General features: G+C 45.3%; 1 protein-coding gene across 4 annotated transcripts; it reads left to right on the top strand.

Moving 5' to 3' along the window:
* The first annotated feature begins 2,250 nt into the window (after positions 1 to 2,250).
* sult1st4 (sulfotransferase family 1, cytosolic sulfotransferase 4) lies at positions 2,251 to 10,103 on the top strand. Of its 4 annotated transcripts, none has more exons than XM_083638402.1 (8): positions 2,251 to 2,370; positions 2,701 to 2,839; positions 2,945 to 3,073; positions 3,462 to 3,562; positions 4,461 to 4,587; positions 5,820 to 5,917; positions 6,084 to 6,258; positions 7,246 to 10,103. In XM_083638402.1, exons 2-8 carry the CDS (start codon positions 2,701 to 2,703, stop codon positions 7,356 to 7,358), a joined length of 882 nt encoding a protein of 293 aa, XP_083494528.1. In that variant the 5' UTR covers positions 2,251 to 2,370; the 3' UTR covers positions 7,359 to 10,103. The 4 variants fall into 4 exon arrangements, with proteins under 4 accessions (XP_083494528.1, XP_083494531.1, XP_083494530.1 ...); XM_083638403.1 differs by having other exon boundaries at positions 2,305 to 2,380; XM_083638405.1 differs by lacking the exon at positions 5,820 to 5,917.
* The last annotated feature ends 10,943 nt before the right edge of the window (positions 10,104 to 21,046 follow it).

Here is a 21,046-nt window from a genome sequence, read left to right on the forward strand (position 1 = left end):
AAGAGAGTCTGGCATGAGAGACTCCCTTCTGGCATGTCAGTAGGAACTGGGTTGACTTCAGTCCCGCCAAAACGTAGGTCACGTAGCAAACCGTTTATTCCAACGGAAATCGTGATGCTTTGAACAGCCTGTTGTGTGACAAGCGTTGCAGCCATCTGTTGGATCTGTCCGTTGGAGTTCTTGATCGTGGTGGATAGCTCAGGGCTTGTGCCCTTCCAACTATCCACTAGGTTCTCAGGCTGCTACGCGGCCTTCAAATCTAGTTTGGTGGGACCTCGGCCTGGTGTTGTGTTGTGTGTGTATGTGTAAAGGTCTGTGTGTGTCACGTAAGTGCCAGACCTAGAAGCACGTATAAGTGTCAGACGTGAAACCACGTAAGTGCCAGACCTAAAGCCACATAAGAGCCAGACGTAAAACCATGCATGGGAGGCGGATGCTCTAGAGAGGAGGCTATGGGCTCTAGCGTCTGTCGCTAGAGCATCGCTTGAGGTCTTGGGGAGTGAGGTTAACACTCACTGCACAGCACTACCCCCCCCCCCCCCCCCCCCCAAAAAAAAAAGTCATGTACCCTATAGATTCAGGCGATGTCTCGTCTCGACGAGTGGTCAGCGCACTAACATCAATGGGTCAGCATGGGGGAAATCCCCCATGGCCCTAAAACGGAAGTAACGTGTGCACATTCCCCCACGCAGACCGACTGTATCTATACATTTCATCAAAAAAAACTAAATTAAAAACATAGCGCCCCCCCCCCCCCCCCCCCACGCACGCACGCACACACACACGCACGCACGCACGCGCACACACACACACACACACACACACACACACATACATACACACACACACACACACACACACACACACACAAGATTATACATACAATTCCATATAGGTGCAAGTTTAACATGTAAATACAGGTGAGTATATAGGCGGGCTACATTTATATGTTTATTATTATTATTATGATGTTCATTATGAAGTTATTTCCACAGTCCTGAGCAAAGGATTTAGAGATGTCGGAGTGCAGATATTCCTTATCTGAAAAGCAAGAGATAACTTCTCTGATGGTTTTCAGTGTCCCTCCCTCTCACGCACTGCCTTGGTTTTCAGTGTCCCTCCCTCTCACGCACTGCCTTGATTTTTGTTCTCTGACACGTACGTCCTTGAGTACAGCAGACTCCGACTAGACCAAATCAGTTTCACATGCTCCACACATTCGTTTCTCGTACGAAATTCCAATGCTCACAATACACAATTGTACATATTCCCCATGCACATCAAAGAGCCCACATGTTCTTGCTGCAGAGGCTTGTGCAAAGTGTGTACAGTGCTTGCCTTCCAGACTCAATGTGCTGACAAGCATTTTTGAAAAGGGGCCAAGTATCCCTTAGGGGAGGATGGGGGATTTCTTTGGGTCAGCATATAAAAGATAAGTTTCTTTTCTTCTGTATTCATTTGCCTGAACAGAGCGATGAATCTGACAAGAGCATGGTAAGAAGCCTAATCTATTCCTTCTCCCATACATTTTTGTAGTATAACCTCAAAAGCACTAATATACTGTAGGCAAGGCGAGTTTATTTGTATAGCACGTTTCATATACAGAGGCAGCTCAAAGTGCTTTATAAAAATGGATCAAAAGAAAAGAGCATAGAGAAAAATAAAAATAAATGTTAAGAAAAAAGTTTTACAAGGTAAAAAATAATAAACTGTAAGTACAATGAAATCCAAAAGATCCAACTGTAGAGGAGAAGAGAGCCATATGTTTGGAGTCAGACCCACGCAGGCTTTCCGGATAACTCCCAAGTGACTGACTTTTTTAAATCATGCACATGCTGGACATTCAAGCCCCAGAGCAACAGGAGAGATTTGTGTTGTGAACCAGCAGATCGCAGTTAATCCATTGATACCTGATGCAGCATTTGTGTGTGTATCCCTTTAAGACCGCGAACCGCGCTAACGCGGTTCGCGGTCTTAAAGGGATACGCACACAAATGAGGGATATACACGCAAATGCTGCATCAGGTATCAATGGGTTAAATCAAAACTAGCATGAATGAAGTTCAGTTCAGCATGAGCCTGCCTCAAGCGTCAGTTCTGTTTATGTTCTGCCTAGGCTGTGATCAAAAGGCTGGGGCGGGCCTCCACAATAGGGGACTGAGTTTTCCGCTTGGAATGACAAGAGGTGAAAGGAGAGGTCATAGCGTTACATAACCCGAGGAACGGAAGGAAGTACAATAATGTGCCAGAGAGGGAACTGTATAGTGGAGCAAGAGAAAAACACCCAGCAATACGACAGAGAAAGCAGTTTGGATAAGAAGATAATATTACTAAACTATCAGCACTGAAGTTTACGGTACCGAGACTAAGGTTTGTGAGGGTAATGTGTCTTCTGTGTCTGTCTGATTTGCAGAGTTATTCTCGATTAGCTCCCAATGTTTTTTTGTTTTTACTATTAGTTCAAAATGTATCATGGAACTACTGAAAACAGATTTGTACATAACGGTAATCATTTGTTTTCGTCCCCCTCACTTACAAAGACCGTGGAGGGATTTTATAACTTTTCTGTGAACTTCACACCGATTTGATTGTTTTGTCATTTTGTCCATGTCGCCTGCTCCCCTAGCATGAAAAACACACGACTCCTTATTTAGAGCTTTATTTCTGACAGCCTCTATCATGATCACATTTCTTTTCCAGATGGATTTACCTCCTCGGCCAAAATTATTGGATTTCCACGGAGTCTCAATGACGCACCCTTTCACAGACAACTGGGACAAAGTTCAATCTTTCCAGGCCAGGCCAGATGATATACTGATTGCAACATATCCTAAAGCAGGTTGGTCTACTCTATAAACATGAGAGGACTGTGTTTACGGGCTGTGTTCCGGTCCACAGAATATAGGCTAATGTTTACACCCGCCTCCCCTCTCTTCTCTCTTAGGAACCACATGGGTCTCTTATATGCTTGACCTGCTGTATTTTGGTCAGACACATTCAGAGCGTCAGACATCCATTCCTATTCACGAGAGGGTGCCTTTCCTGGAGCTCTTCATCCCAGCTGTAACTGCAGGTTGAATCAAATGATCACGCACACACACACGCACACGCACACACACACACGCACACGCACACGCACACACGCGCACAAACACACACACGCGCACGCACGCACACACACACACACGCACGCACACACACACACACACGCACGCACGCACGCAATGCTGTTTCATTTAACAATCAATATGCAATCGCAGTTATTTTCTAACTTTGCTCTTTTTTGTTAAACCTATTCTTAGACCCGATGAAACATACAGTGATTTCACTTGACATAATAATTACATCATCTTGTTCACAATGAGTTACATAGCATGTTATCACGAGTGTGCATCAAAGGTGAGTGTGTGAAGTGAGAGTAAAGGTAGTTCCTTTCTTCCACCATCTTCACCCCTCCATAGGAACAGACGTGATAGAGAACCTCCCCACATCTCCTCGCCTCATCAAAACTCATCTTCCAGTTCAGTTTGTGCCCAAGTCCTTCTGGGAGCAGAACTGCAGGGTAGGCTACAGTAGGCTATATGAGTTTCTTCCTCTCTCTCAACTTATGACTCCCAGTACTATGATGCTGATATACTGCAGTCTATTTACTATCATCTAACGATAAAGCAAGGATCTTGTTTGTATGTGTGGCTGTGTGTTATTCGCATAGCTCGAGCAGCCCGTTTGTGTTATTGATCACATCACATAAATCTGTGTTTTTATTTTACAATACGTCCCAGAGTATGGCGCAAATGGTTTTAGCATTTTCAATTCACATGCATGAAACGGTTTAGCATTTGAGCTAAAGTTATAAAGTGATTAAAATCCTCATGCAACATAGGGGACATTTTTGTCCCATTGGCTCCCATAAAAATGTATCCGCCTTTTTCACAGTAGCCATTTTGTGTCTAAAAGGCAATAAGTAACACAGGTGCAAGCACAACATTAATGATAAGTAACACAGGTGCAAGCACAACATTAATGAGGGCCCCAGCACTGGAACAGCTAAATAGATTGCAATTGAATTAATTAATCACTACCTAAGTGTTAAAACACAAGGTAACATCTGATGCAGGTGAATTTCTCTGTTGCCATCGGGATTCGGGATGTCGTTATGTTTTGCCTGCTTGCAAAACTAACCATCATTCTGAATTATTTATTCCCTCTGCAATCCGACTTTTAAATGCTTCATAGATTGTGTAGGTGGGAACGTTTGATGTACTATTTACTTATACATTTTACTTTGTATTGTCCCTTTTTATGGTGAACTCCACATTCTAACTCCTTGGGGTACTTGTTTGTATGTTTGATGAGTCTGTGTTTTTGTATGTAAAGCTGCTCAAATCCAGTGAGATTAATAACGTTTTTAAATTTGAACTTGATGCTGGTGTAATTTAAGTGTTGTTCTCTCCGTGCAGATTGTCTATGTGGCCCGTAATGCCAAGGACAATGCAGTGTCCTATTTCCACTTTGACCGGATGAACATGCTCCAGCCTGAAGCAGGAGACTGGAGCAGCTTTCTGCAGAGGTTCATGGAGGGAAAGAGTGTGTATGAAATAGAGTAATGGAGTTATTTTTAGTGGAACAGGGATCTGCAGATTTCTTCCATATTCTCATCTAGTTGTGCTTTCATGTAGTCAGCACCAGTGGCTCCTGCATTACATTACTGGCTTTCCTTGGGAAGCTAAGCAGGTCTGGCCTAGGATACTCCTTGGATGGGAGACTGATGCTGGAAGTGGTGCTGGAGGACCAGTAGGAGGTGCTCTTCCCCTCTGGTCTGATATCTGATCTGATGAATAATCTCCCCAATGCCCCAGGGCAGAGACAGGGACTCTGTCCTGTGAGTGAGCACCGTCCTTCAGATGAGACGTTAAACCGAGGTCCTGACTCTCTGTGGTCATTAAAGATTCTATCGGCACTCTAAGCAAGAGTAGGGGTGTAACCCCGGTGCCCTACATGGCTAAATTCCCAAACAGGCCTTCCTTCAATCATGGCCACCTAATCATCCCTCCTTACTTAATTGGCACATTCAGTCCTCAACTCTCCACCGTGATAGGCTGATGTGTGGTGAGCGTTCTGGCGCAAACCAGCTGCCCTGCATCACCCAGGTGGGTGCTACGCATCAGTGGTGGTTGAGTTGAGTTCCCTCCCCCTCCCTCCCCTGATATGTCAAGTGCTTTGAGTGTCTAGAAAGGCGCTATTTAAAGCCCCAATCAGTAAGATTTTTGACATTTTTTACTGTAATATAACAGCTTTTTAGTCACAGGACATGGTAGATTGACTTGTAATAAGGAGACCCTCGTCTTTATTTATCCCACACCGCCCTCCATTGGCCAGCACTGGGACTAAGCAGTTTGTCTGCCACGTCCCATAGCAAGAAAAAAGAAAAAAGAAAAGCATGCGCGCATGCGCTGTACAGCGGAAGCGCTGTGTTCATGAAAACAAGGAAGTAACTCGATTCGGATTTGCTACGAAAATGATGTTTCACGGAACTATGGATTATTATTTCATCACGTGGTGAGTACCCGATGTCACAACATGTACATAGAGCTTTCTGGCGCTGTGTTTTGTTGACTTTGAACGGCGATATCGTTATCGATACTATTGGACCCAGAGGGCGCAGTTTCTCCAACAGTAAAACTTGGAAAACTTACTGAATGGGGCTTTAAATCCAATCAATTATTATTATTATTATTATTATTATTATTATTATTATTATTATTATTATTATTATTATTATTATTATTATTATTATTATTATTATTATATGTTTTCAGTGGTGTTTGGGCCCTGGTATGACCATGTGATTGGCTGGTGGGAGAAGAAACAGACTCATCCCAAAATACATTACATGTTTTATGAAGATCTGATTGAGGTAATTGTGTGTGTGTGTGTGTGTGTGTGTGTGTGTGTGTGTGTGTGTGTGTGTGTGTGTGTGTGTGTGTGTGTGTGTTTGTTTCATTTGGAGGTGGAGGCCTATGATCCTTCCTCCAAAATTCTGCAGTAATTGGTGAGATGATGTGTGACCGTTGTGTTTCCAGGATACTGGACGGGAAATAGACAATCTCTGCACTTTTATTGGTTTGTCTCCATCAGCCGAGGAGAAGGAAAGAGTGAAAGGGGGAGTGCAGTTCGACAATATGAAGAAAGACAACATGGCCAACTATTCAACAGTCGCCATTATGGATTCCAAGATTTCTCCCTTTATGAGAAAAGGTACAATGAATAATAGCGCATACAATATAATATACCAGTAATTATGGATATATAATCTCACCACACTATAATTGGAGAGGGAGTCACGCAGCGCACAATTGCTCAACAGCAGCCGAGTTGCGTATAATGTGAGCCAGTCGGTCTGGCCATCGGGAGCACCGGGACAAATCCCGGTGGGGTGGTGGACCGCTTGACCATTTTCTTTTTTTTTGAGACAGTGACCCCCAGCGGCCCACTTTGCAAATGCACCATCCCCACAGGATTACTCAAGTGGAAATAGTGTAGAAGCTAGTGTAGAAGTGAGTGACTAAGCTAATAACGATAACAGCACATAATTTATAATTGACAAAAATCTCGAAATAAATATAAAGTATTTACCCTAATAAGAAAAGGAGCAAATATTGATGGTTAAAATGGAATAATGACATCACAACAGTCTAATGTTAATTTAAAATGAGATATTCCTCTAAATCTGACCACCATTTTAGAAAAACAGCTTTTTCGGTGGAGACCTTTGGTCGTCTGTGAATTTTGGCTTGCTCTTGTGTTTGTGCGTCATTTGGGGCAGGGGTTGCGGAGTATCCGCGCCACGGGCTGGTTGAGGTGGGCTGGTCTGGGTAGAAAAGTCCAGGGCTGTTTTTTAGTCCCAGTCCGACTCTGGCCTGCGTAGCGGGTGAGGCCGTGCGAGCTGTGTCTAGCCCGCAAAGTGGGTGAGACCTCGAGGGGAAACCAATGAGGCACGGTAGAAATGACCAATGAGGAGGAGGACGGGAAGGAGGGCGAGGCACAGTGGGCTAGAAAGGAGCATTCTCTGTTTCTAGCAATAGTAATACATGAAATAATTATGCAAGTAGACAATTGACAGGGACAGTTTCTAATGTGCTCAGATTGTTATTGCTCAGATTGAACAAAAACACCTGATTGACTGATTGACTGTCTCTGTCTCTGTCTCTGTCTCTGTCTCTGTCTCTGTCTCTGCTTCTCCAGGAAAGGTTGGTGACTGGAAGAACCATTTCACTGTGGCCCAGAATGAACAGTTTGATGAAGACTACAAGAGAAAGATGAAGAACCCCACACTGTATTTCCGCACTGAAGTGTAGAGAGGTCTGGCCAGCCTGTGCAAGTGTAAGGATGGGCCAATCAGTCTGTATAGAGACACTGCATGAAATAGACCACGCCCATTGTTGTTTTCCCCATTTTGGGCATGGTTTCTGAATGTGTCTCTATGATCCATGTTTGACTGGATTCACAACATGATGCTTCCAGATCACCATGGCATGCCTGAGTTATTTTCCTTAAAGGACCTGTTTTTAAAAATGGCTGCCCTGATTTAGATGAATACTCTGACACTGTGACCTCATATATCCATTTTGTTGAAAACATAATGCATTCCCTCCAAGACTCATGCGGCTCCTTTTAAGTCCTACTGAAGAAGAAAAAAATCACAATTCCGTCAACATTTCATTCTCATTCTCAAGTCACATCAATCTATTACTGTAACACCCAGTACGGTGTGGCCTGCTCGGTCTAAACTCAGTGGACCTTTATATTAGTCTTATACTGTATAGAAAGGAGTCTGTTCTTATGTTTATTCTTTGTGTATAATTATAACTTGGCCTTAGAAGGGGGGGGCATATTTCGGCAGCTGCAAAATCCACCCTGCCGAATATCGCACCCCCTGTTCAATTTCCTTTCAGAGACTCTAGGGTGAAACACAGTTACCAGCTGATATTTTAGGCTGTTTGCGAATGACATGGAGAATTTCATAGAGGCAACAGTCACCTGGCCTTAGAAAGGGGGGGGGGGGGCATATTTCAGCAGCTGCAAAATCCACTCTGCCGAATATCACACCCCCCTGTCCCTCATAGTCTGAATGAGTTGGCTGTAAGTTATACAAATATTTTTCATAACAATACAAAAAAAAAGTAAAGACTATAAGGAGTGATCAATTAGACTTCAGAGGGTTACACACTCCAAAAACATGTCATTTCTCTGTACTTACAGGCAGGGTAAGTAGGGTATGATGTGAATTGACCCTGTAAGTAGCCTACTTGTACAGGGTACCAAATCTGTACTTAGGTTACAGGGCAAGTGTTGTGTTGTGTTGTTTTCTTGTCTTTAAACTAATTCTATTAGGCCAAATCTGGTACCCTGTACTTATAGCCTATGTAAGATTAGATGACATTGTTGTCTTTAAACAGTAGCCTAATGTTGACCTATGTTGCGAGCTGTATGTGTATCGCCCCCCAGGAATAGCGCTGGGCTGTGAAGCCATTCATCGAAGCCTGTCATCGAGAAAGCAGCCTCAAAGGTCTCCTCAAAAAGCCAGGAGGAGTGTCTGCTCCCCTCTCAAAAAAAGAACACTCTACAAACAGTTAACTGTATCATACAGTATTCACCCATGGGAAAACAATTCGAAAAAATAATAAAAAAACACTGGCACCTCTTGGATACAGATCCGGATCTGAACAGTTTATTCAATACTGCCCCACGGATGGTATATAGGAGACCACCAAACATTGGAGATCAAATCGTGCATTCTGACTTAACCCCTAAGAAACCCCACACTTTCTTAGACGATCTACCTGATGGCAACAGACGTTGTGGAGCTTGTACACAGTGCCATTTTACAACAAAATGCAACGTTTTTAACCATCCAACAACAGGCAAAAAGATTAAAATCAGAGGAAAGATATCTTGCACAACCACCAATGTTATTTATATGCTCACCTGTCCCTGTGGGAAATCCTACGTGGGCAAGACGTCAAGAGCACTTAAGACATGGATAGCAGAGCACCGCAGTACAATCAGAAACTGTGATGTAAAAAGCTCAGTAGCCATTCATTTCACGCAAGCACACCACAATGTCTCCCAACTCAGATACGTGGGCATTGAACATGTTACGACCCCTAGGCGCGGGGGGAACATGGACAATCTCCTTCTAAAGAGAGAATTATGGTGGATTGACTTTTTGGGCACCATGGCACCTATTGGACTCAATGAGGACTTTGATGTCAGACCTTACTTGTGAGACCTCTGTACTGTACTCAGTTTCCAGTTGTTTTTTGCCTTTTATTTCCTTTTGATACAAGACTGTATGGATGAATGTTCTCTGTGAGATACTTAGAGGGCCAAGCTGATTGACGGCGTCCATTTCTAAAAAATATGCTTAAAAAATATGTTCAAAAAATATGTTCTAAAATATGTTGTGCATATATAGTGTGCAGTGATTGCTGTGTAGAGCTATTGTATGTTCATTCGGAGAGCTGAATAGATTATGCCACCATTTTCCTTTTCCTTAGAATGTGATTTATGCTTTGTGAAACTGCTTTAAAGATTGTACCTGGGTCTGCCTCCACACCACTAGGCGGAGACAAAGACCCATGAAAATGCTATTTAAGCACTTCCTTGTAAATGTATTTTTCACTTGACACTGACGAAGGCCCGAACCAGGCCGAAACTGTTTGTCGTCTGAATAAATGTCCGCCACGGGAGCTATCCAAAAAAATTGTGTTGCGAGCCCTTTTTTTGTTTTTTTATAGGGATAGTCTCATGGAACTGTCTTCCTGGTGACATTCGTTCCATCACAGGAAAGGCAGATTTGAAAAAGAAACTTAGATTTGATTTATTTTCACATTAACTTGTATTTTATCTTATCTCTTGTCATATTTTGTGATGTCTGTTTTAGAGACTACATTACAGTATTCCAGTAATGTTCTATTTGATTCTAGTTTTACTTTTTCTATTTTCTAAATGTTTCTTCTTTGATATTTTCTCTTACTCTTTGTGACATGTTTCTAGACATTCAATGTTTGTCTAACATGTAATGTATTTGTTGTCGTGGACCCCAGGAAGACTAATGGGGATCCTTTTTAATAAACTAATAAACAAACAAATAAACAAGTGTCCTCCTCTGAAGGTTTATATGATGTGATTATGGCTGGCAACATGTGTTTTTCTTATATGTTGTTTGTTTGGCTGTTTGTCTTCTGTTGAACTGAAAATTTGAATAAAATACAAGTGAAAAAATATGGCATGTTTTACATAGGCCTAAGTTGGAAGTAGTTGTCTTACTTTGCCCAGTGAATGTGTACATTGACATTACATGAAAAGCATTATATTTATGTCTGCATCTGTCAGTGGGCCATCACGATAAGAGCATGTATACTGTGTTCATGAGGAATATGTTATACTATAACTAAGTGGATCAGCACCGCAAACGGCTCTTCTGTCATCATCTCTCACGAGTCACGTGGTCAGATCACGTGACACTCCAACCTACCCGTCTAACCCGCGTGCAATATTTTTTTTCCCATGATGGCGAAGGCTAGGCGAAGGCATGACCCGCCCCTCTCTGCCTCTGATTGGCTGACTGCACTCGGCTGCTCCCACCTTCTTTCCAGGCGAGCTAGAAGTATCTCAAACGAGCCGAAACAGTTTCATTCAATGTCACGAAGCAGCGGGGGGAAAAGTAGGCTACTTCCAACCAAGCATGATTCCTATAAATATTAGTGTTTGCTGGACAGCTAACATTCATACATGACTGCAGTTATTTGTTGCTGAGGCTATGGTCATCTAGCATTTGTTCATAACGTGAGCAGCAGGTGCAAAACAATCATTAAATCAACAAGCATGAGATACTTCATTATATGTTACAATTGCAAACCCTATAGACAGTTTTAACTTGACAACAATAACAACCGTCACAACCCACCTGAATATCCGGTTTACTTCCTGTATACATAGCTGAGCGCAGGCTGATATTCGGCTCTTATTAAATGTTAACGTTAAGCCGTGTCTCCGACAGACACATTAACAAGGTAGCCTATTTCGGTCTTTATGTCTTGTAGTAGTTAGTAGTAGTTGTTGTTGTTGTTGTTGTTGATAGTTGCCATAACAACCACCCCTGTCGGAAAGACGTGCACACGCTGGGTAGGAAGCGTTGTTGTCCCGGAGGCGATATTCTTTTTTCGGATGATGGCGAAGGCATAACCCGCCCCTTTCTGCCTCTGATTGGCCTAGCGTCAAACTTCCATCCAAACACATTCGCTTGGCTATCCTGCATTACATCTCTTTCTACAGTCTGTGGTCAGACCGTCAAACTCAGTGGGTCAGACAGACATACAGCAGTTACGCTTGCTAGGGCCAGGGGTGGGTTATGCCTTCGCCGTCATCCAAAAAAAATATCGCTTCCGGTAAGCTAGCTAGCTAGCTAATGTTAGCTGCTGGTTGGTTGGCTAACTAGCGAATGTTAGCCGTTAGCTAACGTTAACACATTAACTAGACAAACACAGACATGCAGAGCTCCAAAAACAGAGCAATTCGTGATTTTGTTACTGTAGTTTCTGCAGAGTAACGTCCATGTCACGGATCTGACTGATAGTGCAGTAACAGTCAGCAGCTATGATAGCGCAGCCAGGGGGGGGAGGAAGTCCATATATGGTCCATCCGGTCATGGGTCGTAGGACATTACGTCATCACAGGATAACGCGATTGGCTGGCTCAGATCTGTTCAAATCTGAGCCAGCCAATCACGTTGTCCTGCGTTGTTTGAGACGTGTATAAAAGGCGACCGCGGATGGGGGTGGGTGGGGGGAACCAGAGGAGAGGAGAGCAGAGGGGGGAGAGGGGGAACCAGAGGGGGGAGGGGGGGAGAGGAGAGAGGGGGAACCAGAGGAGAGGGGGGGAGAGGAGAGAGGAGGGGAGAGGAGAGAGGGGGGACCAGAGGGGAGAGAGGGGGAGAGGAGAGAGGGGGGACCAGAGGGGAGAGAGGGGGAGAGGAGGGGGGGAACCAGGGGGAGAGGAGAGGAGAGGAGAGAGGGGGGACCAGAGGGGAGAGAGGGGGAGAGGAGGGGGGGAACCAGAGGGGAGAGAGGGGGAGAGGAGAGAGGAGGGGAGAGGAGAGAGGGGGGACCAGAGGGGAGAGAGGGGGAGAGGAGAGAGGGGGGACCAGAGGGGAGAGAGGGGGAGAGGAGGGGGGGAACCAGGGGGAGAGGAGAGGAGAGGAGAGAGGGGGGACCAGAGGGGAGAGAGGGGGAGAGGAGGGGGGGAACCAGAGGGGAGAGAGGGGGAGAGGAGGGGGGGAACCAGGGGGAGAGGAGAGGAGAGAGGGGGAGAGGAGGGGGGGAACCAGGGGGAGAGGAGAGCAGAGGAGGAGAGGAGAGAGGGGGAACCAGAGGGGGGAGAGGAGAGGGGGAACCAGGGGGAGAGGAGAGAGGGAAGACCAGAGGGGAGAGAGGGGGAGAGGAGGGGGGGAACCAGGGGGAGAGGAGAGGAGAGGAGAGAGGGGGGACCAGAGGGGAGAGAGGGGGAGAGGAGGGGGAGAGGAGAGAGGGGGAACCAGAGGAGGGGAGAGGAGAGAGGGGGAACCAGAGGAGAGGAGAGCAGAGGAGGAGAGGAGAGAGGGGGAACCAGAGGGGAGAGAGGAGAGAGGGGGGACCAGAGGGGAGAGAGGGGGAGAGGAGGGGGGAACCAGGGGGAGAGGAGAGGGGGAGAGGAGAGAGGGGAGAGGAGAGAGGGGGAGAGGAGGGGGGGAACCAGGGGGAGAGGAGGGGAGAGGGAGAGGAGAGGGGCTGGATCCCTCCAGGGGCACTGCCATCCCTCTGGGCGGCCCTGGTAGTGGAAGCGATCATCTTGCTCTATAATGACCAGAATGGGTGTTGTTCAAACTGAACATTTATTTCTTCAACATGCTGCAGCAGAAAGGGAGATAAACAGCGGACACTATTTTCGTAGTTAAGCTATGAAGTAGCCTACTTCCCCCCGCAGCATCGTGACATTGAATGAAAGTATAGGCTATAATGGCTCGTTTGAGATGACTTCTGGCTCGCCTGGGAAGCAGCCGAGAGCAGCCGAGTGCAGTCAGCAAATTAGAGGCAGAGAGGGGCGGGTCATGCCTTCGCCATCATGGGAAAAAAAAGATTGCGTCCCGGAGCTAGCCTGAGAGGCTAATAAAAGCTACATGTTACAGAGTAAGCTGACTATCAGTACGTTATTGCACGCATAGGCCTATCTTTACATTTAAACGTTTACATAGCAAAAATAGAAATAGAAGTAGGCTATGTCAGTGTTTTCCCCGAATAGCTGAGAAAGTGGACACTGTCAATAGTTAGCACTGTGAAGCTGATACAATTCAGGTGGCGGTAATGCAACATTTAAGGATGCCAACCGCCATAAAACACAGAAGAAGAAGCTGAGAAAAAGGAAGTGCTGTGGGGTTGCAGCTGATATCTGAGTTATTTAGGCCTACTTAGCCTATTGCACAGACGTGTACTTTTTTCTTGTCATTCTGAATTTAATCACATTGATGCTCTGATTAATATTTCAATTCAAATACATGTCACTCTTGTGTTAGAATGAGTAAATGGATATTGACACTGTTTTTATATAACCCTTGATCAATTCTCATTAATCTTTTATCTTTTTTTTATTTGTCTGTAGGCTACATACGTGCACTGCCAAGAGTAGCGGAACCATTATAAACCTGCGACCAGACTATATCAAAAACATAAACACACAGTGGCGTCTTTCATGCAAGCTAGCAAGCGAAACTGCTGTCTGTCTGACCACAGACTGTAGAAAGAGACGCAGGATAGCCAAGCGAATGTGATTGGATGAACGTTTGACGCTAGGCCAATCACAGGCAGAGAGGGTGCCTCCAGCCTTCGCCATCATCCGAAGAAAAATATCGCTACCCGCATAGCATGGCAATGCATGATGGGAAAGTAGAATTATACATGATCGAGCCAAATAAAACTGACTTTGATTTTAAATCGTGTAGTATACGGTACGCCTTCATAATATTGGTAGGTTGATGTAAATATTGTGTGTCCAGTCCAGTTAATTGAGTCCAGTTAATTTGCGGGCACCGTCTTACAGACGTGCCTGTGTGTGAGTGACGCCTCTGTGTCTGACGTGTACAACTCATACTTACCTGGCAGGGGAGACACCATGATCAAGAAGGTGGTTCACCTTTGGCGAGGCTCAGCCATTGCACTTCCGGCTGTGCTGACCCGAGCGAACGGCCCTGGGACCATGTGACGTGCAAATGACTGTAAAGCTAATTGGACTAGGCTCTATGAAGCAGAAATGTTAGATTGTGGGAGGGGTAACCCAAAATAAACAGAATATTAAGTAGCCATGCGTTTGACCGGTCCCATGGCACCATCTAGTGGATGAAGAAAGGAATGTCAGTTCTGTATAAGCAAATAAATCCTACTACATAATTCATGTCATGATTGATTTACAAATATCCCCCTATTTTAATGATTGATTTACAAATATCCCCCTATTTAATTATTAAGAAATATACCCCATTCAATCATTGAGATTCCACAACTCTGCTTTGTTGTTTTTAAGACTTATGTTGTTTTTAAGACTTAAATATTTCCAAGGCTGTTTAAATTTACTGTAACATTCATGTTTATGTGTAAAATGATCTGGTGAACGATGCTTGGGGGATGTCCTATCTCATACAGCACCGACGCCCTCTCTCATAAGCAAGAGGAGCGTCACATCATGGAGTCATACGCCATACTCAAACCGTCTATTCTGATTCAATAAAGGTTGTTAAAATTATATTAAGAGTCTCTCATGATTGAAGTGTAGTCGTAGACTGAATTTCAATCATGGAAGACCAAATAAGGCATTAATAGAGCACCCCATGCTGTCATACCCTTCAGCCCAAATGACGTCACTAAATGACGTCACCATCTCCGACGTCCCAAATGACATCAGTTATGACATCATAAATGACATCAGTTATGACATCATAAATGCCCTTTTCCCAAATGACATCAGTTATGACATCATAAATGACATCAGTTATGACATCATAAATGACATCAGTTATGACATCATAAATGCCCTTCTCCTCCCCAGATCACCACCAATGTCATGACTCCTGTTGGAAACAAATCCCCTTAGGGGGGATGTCCTATCTCATACAGCACCGACGCCCTCTCTCATAAGCAAGAGGAGCGTCACATCATGGTACAAATATCCCCCTATTTTATGATAAAGAAATAAACCTCCAATCAATAATCAGAATCAGAATCAGAATCAGAAAGACTTTAATAATCCCCGGGGGGAAATTGGGACAAATCACAGCTGCTCGTTCACAAAACACACATATCCTAAAATAAATACACAGTAGTAGTGCAATAGTAAAATAAGCAGAATAGAATAGTGCTGTATTCAAATAATAAAGAAATAGTCAGAAATATCAACTACAAATAAAATCACTGTCAGTACTAAAAAACAATATAAAAACAACATAGTACCTGATGTAGGAGCAATGGAAACACTTAAGGTGCAATGTGTTTGGCTCAGTTAAAGTGCAGTTTGTTATGCTCACAGCTGGAGGCAATAAGGTGCATAGAATGAAGCAGCAGTACATTACACAAAACATTTGCAAAACTTTGAGGCCATTTTTCTCAAAAAACATAGTTTGGAAACAGTCAAGACATAAAGAGGTGTATCTCACTTAATCTTTGGAGTACAATGATGATTTTGATATCACCAGAAAGCTTAAATTCTCCTCTTTCCAACATTGTATAAAACTCAAAATGTGTTTTGGGGACAATGTGACTAATTTTGACAGAGCATAAAAGGTGTCAGCAGTAATTTGCCCATAATTGTTGCAGTGTCCACACACAGGCCAGGGGAAAAGATGAGAAGGGCACTAAAGGGCAAGTGTCAGCTTCTGAGGGGCAGGAGAAAGACCATTTCAAATGTCCTCCTCAGGGACCTGGGACTGTGAGGCCAAAACCTGGTCCACCGCCTTCTGAAAGTCAGCCAACGTCTCAAAAGTCTGGAACGCCAGTCCTTTAGAGGTGGAAGCTTTCACCTTTTCACAGTAGGTTTTTTTTCTGTACTTTTTGTGCCCTTGAGTGGACTGGCCACACAGTATACAGGTGTACAGTTTCACTGTTTTCTGAGGTCCAGTACCACTGCGCTGCACTTTAGCCGCCTTGTACAGTGTGGATTGGGCTGGCTTGATGGCTGAGGACGGCTGTTGTGGCAGGGAAACAGAGGCCTGTAGCTGGCGATGAAGAGCTGGGTGCAAGGTCACCTGCGCTGCACTTGGCTGAAGGAGGACAAAGGAGGGCTGGAGTCCTGCTGCTGCTGTGCCCACCGGTGTGTGTGACGGCTGAGGGAGCAAAAAGGAGGGCTGGAGTCCTGCTGGTGCTGTGCCCACCGGTGTGTGTGATGGCTGAGGGAGCAAAAAGGAGGGCTGGAGTCCTGCTGCCACTGTGCCCACCGGTGTGTGTGATGGCAGGGTGGGGGGTGCAGCAGAGAAATGGTCGTGATGTCATTTATGATGTCATAACTGATGTCATTTGGGCACGTGCCTCCGTGTGAGAGAGAGAGTGTGTGTGAATATGCACACATGGGGTAGATGGATTATGCATGTCATTACATTCATGTAACTAACATTTCTGCTTCATAGATGACTTGATTAGACATTAGCTTTACAGTCATTTGCACGTCACATGGTCCCAGGGCCAGTCCCGTGCACGGGACCATGTGACGTGCAAATGACTGTAAAGCTAATTGGACTAGGCTCTATGAAGCAGAAATGTTAGATTGTGGGAGGGGTAACCCAAAATAAACAGAATATTAAGTAGCCATGCGTTTGACCGGTCCCATGGCACCATCTAGTGGATGAAGAAAGGAATGTCAGTTCTGTATAAGCAAATAAATCCTACTACATAATTCATGTCATGATTGATTTACAAATATCCCCCTATTTTAATGATTGATTTACAAATATCCCCCTATTTAATAATTAAGAAATATACCCCATTCAATCATTGAGATTCCACAACTCTGCTTTGTTGTTTTTAAGACTTATGTTGTTTTTAAGACTTAAATATTTCCAAGGCTGTTTAAATTTACTGTAACATTCATGTTTATGTGTAAAATGATCTGGTGAACGATGCTTGGGGGATGTCCTATCTCATACAGCACCGACGCCCTCTCTCATAAGCAAGAGGAGCGTCACATCATGGAGTCATACGCCATACTCAAACCGTCTATTCTGATTCAATAAAGGTTGTTAAAATTATATTAAGAGTCTCTCATGATTGAAGTGTAGTCGTAGACAGAATTTCAATCATGGAAGACCAAATAAGGCATTAATAGAGCACCCCATGCTGTCATACCCTTCAGCCCAAATGACGTCACTAAATGACGTCACCATCTCCGACGTCACCTTCTCCATGACGTCCCAAATGACATCAGTTATGACATCATAAATGACATCAGTTATGACATCATAAATGACATCAGTTATGACATCATAAATGCCCTTTTCCCAAATGACATCAGTTATGACATCATAAATGACATCAGTTATGACATCATAAATGCCCTTCTCCTTCAATAATCAGAATCAGAATCAGAATCAGAAAGACTTTAATAATCCCCGGGGGGAAATTGGGACAAATCACAGCTGCTCGTTCACAAAACACACATATCCTAAAATAAATACACAGTAGTAGTGCAATAGTAAAATAAGCAGAATAGAATAGTGCTGTATTCAAATAATAAAGAAATAGTCAGAAATATCAACTACAAATAAAATCACTGTCAGTACTAAAAAACAATATAAAAACAACATAGTACCTGATGTAGGAGCAATGGAAACACTTAAGGTGCAATGTGTTTGGCTCAGTTAAAGTGCAGTTTGTTATGCTCACAGCTGGAGGCAATAAGGTGCATAGAATGAAGCAGCAGTACATTACACAAAACATTTGCAAAACTTTGAGGCCATTTTTCTCAAAAAACATAGTTTGGAAACAGTCAAGACATAAAGAGGTGTATCTCACTTAATCTTTGGAGTACAATGATGATTTTGATATCACCAGAAAGCTTAAATTCTCCTCTTTCCAACATTGTATAAAACTCAAAATGTGTTTTGGGGACAATGTGACTAATTTTGACAGAGCATAAAAGGTGTCAGCAGTAATTTGCCCATAATTGTTGCAGTGTCCACACACAGGCCAGGGGAAAAGATGAGAAGGGCACTAAAGGGCAAGTGTCAGCTTCTGAGGGGCAGGAGAAAGACCATTTCAAATGTCCTCCTCAGGGACCTGGGACTGTGAGGCCAAAACCTGGTCCACCGCCTTCTGAAAGTCAGCCAACGTCTCAAAAGTCTGGAACGCCAGTCCTTTAGAGGTGGAAGCTTTCACCTTTTCACAGTAGGTTTTTTTTCTGTACTTTTTGTGCCCTTGAGTGGACTGGCCACACAGTATACAGGTGTACAGTTTCACTGTTTTCTGAGGTCCAGTACCACTGCGCTGCACTTTAGCCGCCTTGTACAGTGTGGATTGGGCTGGCTTGATGGCTGAGGACGGCTGTTGTGGCAGGGAAACAGAGGCCTGTAGCTGGCGATGAAGAGCTGGGTGCAAGGTCACCTGCGCTGCACTTGGCTGAAGGAGGACAAAGGAGGGCTGGAGTCCTGCTGCTGCTGTGCCCACCAGTGTGTGTGACGGCTGAGGGAGCAAAAAGGAGGGCTGGAGTCCTGCTGGTGCTGTGCCCACCGGTGTGTGTGATGGCTGAGGGAGCAAAAAGGAGGGCTGGAGTCCTGCTGCCACTGTGCCCACCAGTGTGTGTGATGGCAGGGTGGGGGGTGCAGCAGAGAAATGGTCGTGCCTCCGTTTCAGGTTTCTGGTCCCTGCCAATGATGGAGGGACCTCATACTGTACTTGAGGCCGACTGGTGTGCGGCCTCTCTTCTGGAAGCTCTGCTGATGTGGGTTGGCTGGTTCTGGAGAGACTTTGGTGACGTCGGAGGAGAGCCAAGCCTTGATCAGTCACATTTTTGGCTGACAGGGCCTCCTGTCTCCTGATGAACACCGCAACAGACTTTAAATTAATCTTCAGGATTGGAATCCCAAGTTTGCAGAGTTCAGGGTCATCAACAGTCACTCTCTGCTGCACACGCTGGTAGAGCGTTGTGATCTGCTTCTTTGGTGGGGACCCTCGCACCTTTTTTCCACCACAGTCAGGATGGAGCCACAGCTGTTTGATGATGCAGTACATTAGCCGGTTTTTTCTTGAATCCAGCAGGTGGGCGGGCGAAAACCTCTTGGTGAACTTGAGCTTCTGAACCAGAGCTGCCTCTGCAGGATCACCGTTGGTTCGTCCGTACCGCGCATTACCCCAGCGTGCTCTGTAGAGGCTGTCAAACTGCTGGATGTTGCGATCATGGAGGTCAAGCTTGCTCCATGCACTGATGACTCTCTGCCTTGTAGAGTCACTGAGAGCTAGCTGGCCCCCCTCCAAGGCAATCTCGACCAGAACAGCGCTCAGCTCCTCCACGTACTGGTACCCGGGGAGATGATTTGGACCGCACACATCCTCCACACATGGATCCAGCTCAGGGGCCACAACCTGGTCAGTGAGACGTAGGTTCTTCCTCAGTGGAGTCAGACGGTCGCTCTCACCGTCAGAAATGTAGCCCCGATCATCCTCCACAGATTCTTCCACGTCAGCAGCCACCTCATCCTCGTCCTCCTCGGTCGCTTGAAGCGTCTCTCTGGTCTCAGCATAATGTTCTGTCACGCTGAATGGCTCTGATGACTGGGAGAACAGGTACTCCAAGCCGATCCGCTCGTCCCCAGCAGGAACAGGAGGTCGGTAGTTCACCTCCTCCACCTCACCAAACAACTCCTGGCACCTTTGGTTGAGGCGATGTATCAGAGGAGACACGTACACCATGTGCTTCCTCCCCTTCTGACCTTTCACGCGGTCCGACTCCCTGTCAGCGTTCCATCGGGCCATGCCACTGAGGAGATAGACCTGGAAGGGGACAGCAGCACAGTGGGGCCCTGGGATCATCCTGGGCAGGAAGCAGTGGAAGCCCTCCAGGCTGTTGTTTCCTCTCACTGTGGTGTAATACGGCAGGCGCACACCGTTACGGGTGGTGTGATGGGTGATGGTGTACATGTCTCTTCCTGGTGGATCTTGCATGCACTCGAGGTGTTTCTGCTGGTTCTGCCACACTCTGTCGATGGCTGCCGCGTCCTTGAACAGACTGACCTGGTTTTCGTCCATCCCCGCCGGTCCCTTGAGGGTGTCGATGATGCTCTGCACACGGGCAAAGGTCTCCTGGGCTCCGACCGTGATCCTCCTGACATGATGCCGCAGATCGTATCTGCTGACGTGCAGTTCAATGATGTCAGCATCAGACAGGGAAACATAATGTGAGTGTCCTGCCCGCATAGCCTGGATGAGCAGCGCCATGTCATCCTTGTTGTACGCGAACACAGCAGCCGAGAGCGCAGACATAAAGAGGGCGTACTTTGGATGGTGATCTGTTCTGAGGGCAGCGTCGAACCGGCAAATCCAGTGGAAAATGTCCAACCGCACAATCATGCCGCTCTGTGTCCAGTCATCAAACATCTGCTCCAAAGTGGTGACACCGTACATGCGACAGCAGCCGCGGTCCGTGTACATGAGCTCAGGAGGCGCCTCTCCTGCCCTCTTGTACCTCTCCATGAGACCTTTAGCCATCGGCCTGATTTTGTCCAGAGATTCCTCACAGGTGAAGACAGACATGAGGATCTGGCTGAGCTCATTTGCCACGTTGGTGCACCATTCTGCAGTCCCTTTTCCGGGTCCAGAAAGTTTCCTGCAGATCTTAAACATAAAACAAAGGGAGTAAAAAAAAATTATGCACCTTTCTTTATTACCATTTTATTTTGTTTAATCATGTATTGGCAATTATCCTAAGCATTATAATTGTTTAATTATTGATCATGCTATTATATGTACAATACTGT

Source organism: Poromitra crassiceps (genome assembly GCF_964638095.1).
Source record: "Poromitra crassiceps genome assembly, chromosome: 6".
In the NCBI taxonomy this organism is placed as follows: domain Eukaryota; kingdom Metazoa; phylum Chordata; class Actinopteri; order Beryciformes; family Melamphaidae; genus Poromitra; species Poromitra crassiceps.

Bases quoted from the DNA above. Each gene is read 5' to 3' on its own strand.
- sult1st4 (XM_083638402.1), top strand. From the start codon at position 2,701: ATGGATTTACCTCCTCGGCCAAAATTATTGGATTTCCACGGAGTCTCA. The intron at 3,074-3,461 runs GTTGAATCAAAT...ACCCCTCCATAG, and splicing joins CATCCCAGCTGTAACTGCAG to GAACAGACGTGATAGAGAAC. The intron at 5,918-6,083 runs GTAATTGTGTGT...TTGTGTTTCCAG, and splicing joins TTTATGAAGATCTGATTGAG to GATACTGGACGGGAAATAGA.